Raw genomic sequence first — 10,496 nt, 5'->3', positions numbered from 1 at the left:
TGCTATTTGGGTTTGCTTGTTTTTTTTTCCTCTAAAGCTGATCTTGATGTGCAAATCAGCAGAAGGATTAAATAAAATGCAAGAGTAGTTTTAAAATCACTGATCAAGCCTCTCCCTTCTGCCACGGAAAAATACCTTCAGAAAAAATCACCCTCATTTGCAGCTTTCAAATAAGCACTGAGGACAGTCAGAAAAATCACTAATGGAAATCCAAGTCTCCTGCTATAACATAAGAAACACCAAAGATGCATTTTCAAGTACATAACACAATACCATAACTTTGACATGAGAGAACATATCTCAGGGCAAATGGCTATTTGCATAGAAATAGCTATCCCCTTTTCCTGTAATAAATTTAACACTGAACATGTACATTTTCCTAAACAGCAATGTCTTACCAAACAAAAACTCTATTTGTTACTAAAAAAGTAAAATACAATCAAAATCATGTGGACAAAATTGTGCTGGAAAGTCTTGTAAAGATGCTCATAAAAGGTCACCGAAGGCAGCAAAGAGAAGGGCAATGAAGCTGTGAGGGGTATGGAGCACAAGTCTGATGAGGAACAGCTGAAGGAACAAGGATTGTTTAGCCTGGAAAAGAGGAGGCTCAGGGAGGAGTCAACACTTTCTACAACTTGCTGAAAGGAGGTTACAGTGAGCTGGGGGTCAGCCTCTTCTTCCGCATAACTAGCAACAGGACTAAAGGGAGTGGCCTCAAGTTACACCAGGAGAGGTTCAGGTTGGACATTAGGATAAATTTCTTCCCTGAAAGAATGGTCAGGTGCTGGAACAGGCTGCCCAGGCAGGTGGTGGAGTCACTGTCCCTGGAGGCGTTCAAGAAACTTGTAGATGTTGTTCTGAGAGTCATACTGGGGAAATATAGCTGGTAGGGAGACAGTTGGACTGGAGGATCTTGGAGGTCTTTTCCAACCTTGTTGATTCTATGATTCTATGAAAGGAGGCATTTGGGGGAAGGGGGACAGCGTAGGTGGCTGCCCACAGACCTGTCTCCCACTCTGCACTGACGAAGGACACATTTCACAGTGCCCAACACACAAACTCCTTGGGCTGGTGGAATTCTCTCCCTAGCAACAGGCAACTGAGTTTTTGATCCATGAGTCTCATTAGGCTCATCATTGTCTCAGACATGTTTAGAGCCTGTGCTTTTGTAGTTGTAGTAAACATTTTGCAACTGTCAAATACTTGATCACTAATGGTGAAAAGAGACTCATTAAACTGTCTTGAAGCACATATCCCAGCAGTCACCGTTCTCTTTAAGTGAAAATGTTGTACTAGGAGCCTCCTGGATACCAGTGTGGTCCAATAATACACATGCATTCTTAAGTATCTCTGCAATTTTCTTTGTATGGCGCTAGGAAAATAATCCCTTGAATTTTAAATTCATGACAGCGCAAGTTTCAGTACTTTACAACACTCGTGATAGACTTGTATTTTCTGAAATTGAAGATTGTTGTGGCTGGTGAAAAGAGAGATCAGGATGTGACAGTGAGAGCCCTGAAAACTCCCAACAAGAGCCATCTGGCACAGAAACGTGCAGTGAGTCACTGGAACGCTCCTTCCTCCAGCACCAGCTCAAGAGCTGCTCTTCACAACCACAAAAATCACTTGTGATAGCACACAAGCTGAGCAACAACAGCCAGGAGAACATTAACTATATTGCACTGTTTCACCGCTACAGATCCCAGAAATACCACCTGTTGGGATACTCTGATGACAATTCTACCAAAGTGTCTGAATAAAGGAAATAACTCTCCTTTGTGAATGATATTTTTGTGCTATGATGGGAAGTGTTAACCATATGCGGCGTTGTACGAGGTACGTGAGATCTGCATACAATACCAATAAGCAGTGCCAGCAACGTGCAGGTAATCTCTTCCAGCTTGATCCTTGCTGGGAAGGGATTACTGCTACCCACATGGATTACAGCTACTTGATGAATAGAAACTTCTATTTGTGCTCACTGAGTGGCCAGCAGTGGAGAAAGCAAGGAACACCTACTGTCAACATAAAATGGTTGAAACTACCTCAATCTGCGTAAACTCTGCATCTAAATGCAGGCAGCTTCCACCTTCTCTCTTCAGTGGATGAGTGGAGGAAACATGAGTAAATGATATTCTACCATACAAGCCCAAATAAGGCACTTTCTAAGTAGGTCCAGTCATTTCTGAAAAAAAATCACATTATTTCACACTGAAAAGAGCCTTCTATATAAAAGCAGTGTATTTCCTGCATTTTCATACACATTTTCTTGAAAAGCCATTTCTCAGACATCCCATGGGCAACTGTTCAACCCTTTCCCCAGCTGCAACTTCGCATACAAATCAGGGCAGCCCCAGTGTACAGGGTGCTGTCAAAGAAGCTTGGCTGCCTGGCAGCAGCAACATCTCAGCACCAGGCAAATCAACGTCCATCTCCCCTTCATTAATTTCTGTCAACAGAACACAAATATGAATTATTGGGAAAAAAATGTAAAGCCCGTCACTAAATTAAGATGAAGCAAAATGCCCATTTTCTCACATAACCCATTTTGATGTAAGATAAATAAGTGAACTGTGTATATAAGTCTCCCCATGCTAAATATTTCACCTGTTAACAAAATACTGTATTATGGAAGAACCTATTTAAATGGAGGTTTGTCTTTAAATTGTTTCATATCCTCTAATGGCAGCATTTAAATAACCATGATGCCCAAGCACTCTGTTCTGCACATATGTTCTCTTTATGATGTCATTTGCCATGACAACACTGTGACATCACAGGCACCTGCATGTTGAGAAGCAACGCTGAAAATGTCCACAGAAGGAGAGTAAGTACTCATGAGCACTCAGTGGTGCCCTGCTTTAGGAGAAAAGGAGAAAAAACAAGTTTGGGGCAAAACAGTAATCACTGAATATTGCAAATGCCAAGCAGGAATCTTGTTGGCCAGAAATACACTACTCACTAATCCTAGCACATAGCTCAGTCTGTAGGAACATCATTTTTTTCCCCTTACAAAAAAAACTTAGCTATCATAACTTACTTCTGTACCTTACTGCAAAAGGGAAGATAAATCTGTGTGTACCAGCAGATCAGTGCTAAAATCTAGCCTCGTTGTGGCTCCATATTGAAGGCTTTCTCCTAGGAAAGCATCTCAAGTACAACCATTTCTTCTCAAAGTATTATCAAACATTTCTATGGCTTCTGACTTACAGTGGTAGAAGGTTATGGGCTCTACTCTCTTTATTTGGGTTTCTTTACTGCAGACAAAAGGTCTCATTGAGTAGCTAAGCTTAGGAACAGTGTTCCATGAAAAGACTCACAGCTTTCCTGGAAAATAAAGTCTGTCTGAATCATTTAAGCAGGATGATGCTTTCCTCCTACATGGAAAAAGTGCATCTTTCATAGTCTGTCTTATCTTCATTATGGAAAAAAAAAACAGCCACCAAAAAACACCCTTTCATTCAGGTTGCAGTACAATGATCTCATCCTAACAGTACCAAACATTTCTTCTCCCTGAACCCACATTTCCTAGCATTGGGTCTCCAGCATGAACAATTGCTGTACACAGACCTGGCCTGGGCAGAATGCAGGTTTTCTCAACATCTCTGCATGAAGCACAAAGTGCTTCTGATGAGCCTAGAATTTTTCAAGTTGTAGGTGGCAGAAGCCACACGGGTATTAAGTTAGCAGAAATTTGCTATCGGTAACACACAATCCCACAGCAAATCTCCTCTGGGGCAAACCTCTGACAAGGGACCCAGAAACTGCTCAACATCTCAGCAGCCTATTGTCTATCTGACCTGCAGCCACTTTTATGTGCTGGAAGAAAACTCAGATGCTGACATAGTGAATCCTGTTGTGTTCGCCATCTCCATCCAATTCAGTCCCAAAATTCTTCTGTATTCAGTTATATGTCTCTTCTCCAATAGTGGCTACAAAAGAAAGCCATTTTTTTTGGCAGAGATAGCAAAAGGAGAATGAAAACAGTTGCTTCAGTGTAAAAAGAAAATAAATCACAGGTTTAAGTCATTTTTAACATATTACAGATGTTGACTTGCTTGACATAGTACAACTAAATCTAGACATTTGTGTTTCTAAAATTGAAGGTAACTTACCTCCTGTGCACCCCTTGTTGTTGGTATTTTGACATTTGGAAGAGCTTTCCACCTGTCACACAGCAGGCTGTGTGCCATCACAGCAAGCTTCAGGACAGCCTTGTTGTTTCAGAATCATTCTGCAGCACAACAAAATCTGTCTGCCTGCCTAAAACCAACCTCTCTGATGAGCATCTGTCTCTGCTCATGTTCTCAATCTCTGCAATATATTTAGTTATTTGCTTTGTTTTTGTGATATTTAGGATTAAGTTATTACATTTCCAGATATTTCCCCGTAGACATTTTCTTAAACAGCTTCCGTTGAAATAGTAATAATCCTTTGGACGGTCCAGCTGATTGTTCACCTTATTTCTTTTCACTAGGGTAGGTCTGTAAATTAGATCTCTCTTCTCCAAAGTTTTCTTGGATGAATAGTTTCATTAATAAGAAAGGAAACAGAAATCGATTCAAGCATTCAAAAGGCTTTGAAGCAAAATAATTTCAAAGTAAAAAGAATTTAGGAAATTTCAAAACACAGAGTGTAAAAGAACTTTTTAAACTAGGATTTATGGAAAACAGATAAGGTATGGAAGAAAATACAGCAGATTAAAGAAACTTGCCAAGTTAGATATATTGAAGTATACTCTTGCACTGGATTTTTATAGTGTTCCTTCCCTGATGATGCCTTTTTCTTCTCTCTGACAGCTTTATCCGACAAGCCATTAAGAAACTGTTTGATCTCCTAAATTAAGTTTCCCTTTCTTAGTTTCATCCAAGTACTAAATTGCAACAGCTTTTTATCTTTGCATCCTTAATAACAATCATCTCCCTCCAATACTCACACCTTTAGACACCTGCTAGCAAGGATACCTTCAACAGACCTCTAGCCTTGTTGAGCATCTGCATTTCTCATTCTCAAAGTTTTTCCTCTTCTACTAAGTAGAAAGTGTACCTGTCGTGTGTAAACCAATCCCTATTAATGAGGTAACACCTTGTGGGAGAGATGCTGAGTTTGTATACGCACATCTGTATTTCTGCACACACAAGAAAGGAAAAATTTGGCAGAAATTTGTTTTCTGGGCCCTACTGATTAGCAGGGTGTTCCTATAACAAGATCCGCAAGAAAACACTTTCGTTGAATGTTCTACAAAACACCACTGGTATCAAACTGTACAACTCCTTCTTAGCTCCACATAATTTGTAAGGACGTTTGAAAGAACATATTAGGGCACAAATCATTTATAGTACACAACTGATTCATGTGAAATTTAAGTTAGTTTGCTCTGAACTCAAAACAATTACCATTGCAGTGATTTTATAAAATGCCTCTTCCCTTGGAAAGAAAGCATCTAAATCAAGCTTGGTTTCAAGCCACAAAAATTAATGACAGGTATTCTCATCTCAAGATGCAGGAAGCTATGCACATAAATCCACATGTCAAGATGAGGTTCATATAATTCTAAGCATTAAATCATTTATCCCTGAAATTGTACTATTCCAGGAAGTGTTGGGTTGTATCAGTTTTGAGTTGAGGTGCTACACTAAAAGCTGTCACCCAAGCAGCCAGCTGGGATTCAGCACAAAATTGTATCAGCCTCCCTATTACTTTCTTCTGCTTTTTCTGAAAGATCTGATGAATGAGCTGGTGGCTAAGAGAAGAGATTAGCATCAGAGGAAGCAACGATACTAGCCTGACGTGGGGCAGAGGAGCATCGGCTGGCAGTGTGGCCTCACAGAAGCAGGCAGGATGGATGCGGGCACCCAGACCCAGCCGGCCTCAGCCCAGCAAGGAGGCAGGTGCCTTCCCTCTGCCCATAAATCACCAGTATAAACATCCACTGCAAAGGCTCCTCATCACACCAGGCTGTGCCCTGGGCCACTGTTAAATGGTTTGGAGAAGGAGAGGGTGATGGCTTAACCAAAAATGCAATTCCAGGCCAACAGAGCATGTTTAAGGACTGTTAGATTTGTTTACAATATTACGCATGCATAACTGTCATTAACAGTAAATGACTTGCCACTTGTTTAGAGCACATTAGAAAAGTTTAGATCAAATATTGTTTTTTCTTGTTGTTTTGTTTGTTTTTTGTTTTTTTTTGTCATTGATTTTAAAAGCAACAAGAAACATCACAGCATCCAATCATGCCTAGGCCTAATCACTACATGGAAGGTAAGGCTTTCTTCCTCTATAATTGTCCCTGTTTGAATTTCAGATACCAGAAGTTCTAATGCAACGCAACAGACATGGAAGAATTTTTCCTTGAAGTTCCTCAAGCCACGCCGGCCAGGGACAAAGCCCCGATCAAAGCCATCAGAACTACAGGCAAATAAGCCCAAGGCTCAGAACCCAACACCTGCAGAGCCACAAGGAAGGCAGCAGCTCCATGTGTCCACAGGAGGAACAGAGATGATTGGTAACACAATGATTTCCATCTCCCACCATCAGGAACAGGCTGAGCCTTGGGCCAGCAGAGCAGACCCTGCTGCACCAGCATCCCCATCCCAAGCACAGGGCCTCATAGGCTTGCATAGGCCTCTGGCAGCGAGCCCACAGCTAGACCAGCCTGACACTGGTGAACAGCAGCCGCTGCTCTTTGTCTTCAAGCAGAAAATGGCCCCCCTTGCCATGGCTGCTAGGGGTCCCGCAGAGCAGAATCGTTCGGCATCTTTAGAAATGGAAATAGTGCCACAGCGTACCCAGCCAGCACCCATCTCCATGCAGCTGACCCCACAAGGGAATTTTGTCCAGCAGCGTTCACAGCCTCCAGCTCTGCGCAACAAGGGCAAGTCAGCTCCAGTCACCTGTCAGCCCCCCAAGGTCAGGCAAGCGCCAGTGGGAACCAGTGTTTCCCCTCCCTGCCTGGAGATCATCTCGCTGAAGGAAGGCTTTGCCATCAAGACCTTTCCCAGGTGCAGCCAAAGCTGTCTGCCTGCAGACCCCAACAGAGCCCGCACTGAGCCCCTGCCAAGGGCTGCCAAGGCACGGGGCGTTCCTGTGAGAAGCCGAGCACCGAGGTCTGTGCCCATGGTAAGGAATGAAAATTGGGTTGGAATGACATCTGGGTTTCCCCAGGGACAACCCGCACCTGCTGCAGTGGTACCTGGGTGGGAGGGTGACAGGTGCCCCCAGACCCTCTACCCAGGGAACCATATCCCAGAGACCCCCAAATGCCAGCTCCAAGGTTACCCCAGATGATATCTTTAAGTGTCGTCAAATGTCAGTGTTAATTGAGAACTGATTCCAAGCTTGGTGAGGTTCAGCTCCTTCTCCTATTCTTTGCTGGAAGCAAGGGGCAAGACACTGGGCCATCTAGCTGCTTAAAAACCTGGACACACTTGTCATTTCTCTTCCACAAACTCCAGCAAGCGCTAACAATGGTTAATCCCACAGCACATAATCAATTCTTGAAATAATGCATACATACCAATCCAAATATTAATGTAATTAGAAAAAACTGGCACTTCTTTTACAGCCTGAAGCCAAGTGGGTACACAAAATCCTGTAGTGAGAAATCTTCCCCATGCAGCACCTGGTTCCTGTGAGGATGGCGCAGCTTGAAGCACATAGCAGCTCTGCCCCAGCGAGTTCACATTTTAAGGATGCTTTCCACCCACACACACCCTCAACCCACATGCAAGAAATTAATAAACACAATGTTCATTCCATGTAAAGGCTAAAATGTCTTTCTGTCACCTGGTTAAATCCATCTTCCCAGACTGTTAAACAGCACCAATGCTGATAGTGCCCCTTCCTTTAGAAGTGGCCCAGGTAGGCCAGGAGGAGAGGGAAGAAGGAAGAACTCCAGCTGTCAAGAGGAAGCAGATGCGTGGGGATGAAGTTCTGAGAAATTTGGAAAGAGGATTTTGTTCGGTTGGGCTATTGTTGCCGTTTTCATTTTAGAGCACATACTGCCTTTCCTCTGGATCACATATTGGTTGTTTTTAAGGATATGGTTATTTTGGCTATATACTCTTCCAATAGTCCATCAGAACTCATCAGAATATACTGCACCAAAGTTTACTACAGGACTAGATTTTAAAATTCATTCTTAACAATACACCTTAAACGTGCAGCTCTCATTATGGCTAAAAACCATCTCCTCTAATTTGATTTCAGTGAGTCTCCTACAAAAACAGAAGTCTCCTTTCTTGAAAATCTACCAGCACCTAACACAGGGTGAATTATAAAAATGAGACTCTTTGGTCATTCACACGGTTTGTGCATGGTATTTTGAATACCACATGATGAATATGACATTCTTTATTTGCCTCTCTCCTGACAGCACACAGCACCGGGCAGTTTGGCAGAGGCTCCCGCTTGCTTTCTTTGATGGCTGCTGATGATGACAGTTAATTCAGGGCTTTGTGAAAAAGAATGGATGGTAAAACACTATTGAAAATGATTGTATTTACTAATAGTGAATGCAAAATGACCTGCAGAAATGATTATTTTCATCCAAATGCCACAGCTGCTGCCACTCCCCTTACTGCCCTGGTTCTGCTGGTGCAAGTCACCGTGCTGGGACAGGCTGGGTCCAATAGCTGGTAACGCTGCTTCCTTAGAGCTCTACAGCTTTGTTTCCTAGTAATAAAGCTTTCAGTACAGTTTGCTGAAGAGAAGCCTCAGTACCCATTACAGTACCCAGACCATCCAGCAGAGCTGTACAAACCCCATGGACTGCTTGTAACCTACGGTTACAAAGACTGATGCTACGGAGGCAACACCTCACATCACTCAAATACAGCTAGGAACAAGGAAAGTGACTTAAACAACAGGGATGTTTCGCTCAGCTAGCTTCATACTATACCTCACTGGAATGTATTTAGCATCTGGGATGGGTGTACTGAACATGTACATTTAATTAAAATAAAACCTTAACTTTGATACACTCAGGGAAAATAAGCTTTGTCTCATTCAGGAGATCTCAAGGCCCTTGCTGTTTAGCTTCTGTTATATCAGCAACCACTTGCAAATACTCCTCAAGAACATGGAAAGAGTTTTAAGGGATACTTACACTCCTTAAAAACAGAAAGCACACAAAACAACAATTCACAACTCCACTAAACCAGAACCACTCCTTTAAAGTCATCCCAAATCAGCCTTCCCACAGGCCTCATTTTTAGCTCAGCTTAAACAACATTGGAGCTGAACAGCAAACAGCAGTTCCCAACAGCAGGCATAAAACACACTTGAAAACTAGTTACATATCAAGCTAATAAAATTAGGAAGTAATTTAATACTGCAATTTAGGTCGTGTCCAACTAGTGAGCATTTTACAGTCATTCCTAAAGCAACAGTTCTGAAAATTGAGTATTCTCCTAAAAGCAGCTGCAGCTATACTCTCAAGGCTAAGAAATCAGCAACAACAGCCCTTAATAAAAGCAAAATATCTCTGAAACTCCTTTCTGTTAAGCAACAAACACTGCGCAAAGCCCTGGAGGGCAGACTGTGGTGTGTAGGTGCAGGGGCTGAAAGCTCAGCGCTGCAGCAGCACAGGCAGCCCAGCAAGGGCACAGCAAAGCCATCGAACACAGCGATCGATGGGAGTGCCGGCTGCTTCTTTCCAACAATTTAGGGCCATTCTTTTTAATTAAATACAGATGCCTTTTCACGTTTCAGAAAATTAATCACTTTTGGCATTTATTAGTTATTCATTTCTGTTTAAAGCATGTTTTATAATTCATTAAACCACCTCAAAAATTAAATTCTTAACAGCCCAAGGCCCAAAAATATGTTTAAGTAAGAAAATTAAGCACAGTAATAAATTGCGAAGAATCCTGAAATATTAATTCGGCCCGCAGCACTTCCAATGTTTATTTGTGACGATCAACTTGAAACCGCACACTCGTTGGGCAAAGCAGCCCCGCTCGGCGCGCAGCTCAGGTGGAAACGAGGGAAGCAGCAAAGAGGTGACGAGGGGCCGCCCCGCCACGCGGCTCCGCGCGGCACTGCCGCCATCTCGCGGCCGTTACACACCGTGACACGGCGCCTCAGCGCTGCGACCGTAAAACGGAGTGCTGATGTTGCACAAGCATAGCGCATGTGAAGGGGGGAAAAGCAAGCTACTTTCTTTGCAGACCCCTGTACTTTTGATACTTAGGAAAGCGTCTTTCTTAAGCCCAGTAGAGCCGCGTGTAGGCAGCGCAGACATCGCAGACGAGGAGCGGTGCGTGAGGACAGCTCTGGGTTCAGCAGTCCCGGTTCAGCGGGGCACAGAGCCGTTCTTTCCCTGCTTCCTCTGCCCACACGGTCCAGCACTGAGCTCACAGACACGCATTTCGGTCTTCTCAGCATTCTGGTTCCTCACTGTCCAGCACCGTGCTAGCTATGATGCCAACTTTAGTGGCCATATAAAGCAAGCTACTCAGCTAAAGTAAGCTCATATCTTAAGTGCTTCTGAG

At 43.1% G+C, this 10,496-nt stretch overlaps 1 protein-coding gene across 1 annotated transcript; it reads left to right on the top strand.

Annotated features, from left to right (window-relative positions):
- The first annotated feature begins 5,841 nt into the window (after positions 1–5,841).
- Positions 5,842–7,637, top strand: LOC109369058 (uncharacterized). Its single transcript, XM_085230956.1, has 3 exons — positions 5,842–5,887; positions 6,308–7,109; positions 7,568–7,637. Exons 1-3 carry the CDS (start codon positions 5,842–5,844, stop codon positions 7,635–7,637), a joined length of 918 nt encoding a protein of 305 aa, XP_085087082.1.
- The last annotated feature ends 2,859 nt before the right edge of the window (positions 7,638–10,496 follow it).

The sequence above is a fragment of the Meleagris gallopavo genome, chromosome 9 (genome assembly GCF_905368555.1).
Source record: "Meleagris gallopavo chromosome 9, MGAL_WU_HG_1.1, whole genome shotgun sequence".
Taxonomy (NCBI): domain Eukaryota; kingdom Metazoa; phylum Chordata; class Aves; order Galliformes; family Phasianidae; genus Meleagris; species Meleagris gallopavo.
Note: the sequence above shows the minus strand (reverse complement) of the source record. Positions and strands in the feature narration are given on the sequence as shown.

Bases quoted from the DNA above. Each gene is read 5' to 3' on its own strand.
- LOC109369058 (XM_085230956.1), top strand. From the start codon at position 5,842: ATGGATGCGGGCACCCAGACCCAGCCGGCCTCAGCCCAGCAAGGAG. The intron at 5,888-6,307 runs GCAGGTGCCTTC...TTTGAATTTCAG, and splicing joins GGCCTCAGCCCAGCAAGGAG to ATACCAGAAGTTCTAATGCA. The intron at 7,110-7,567 runs GTCTGTGCCCAT...CTTCTTTTACAG, and splicing joins GTGAGAAGCCGAGCACCGAG to CCTGAAGCCAAGTGGGTACA.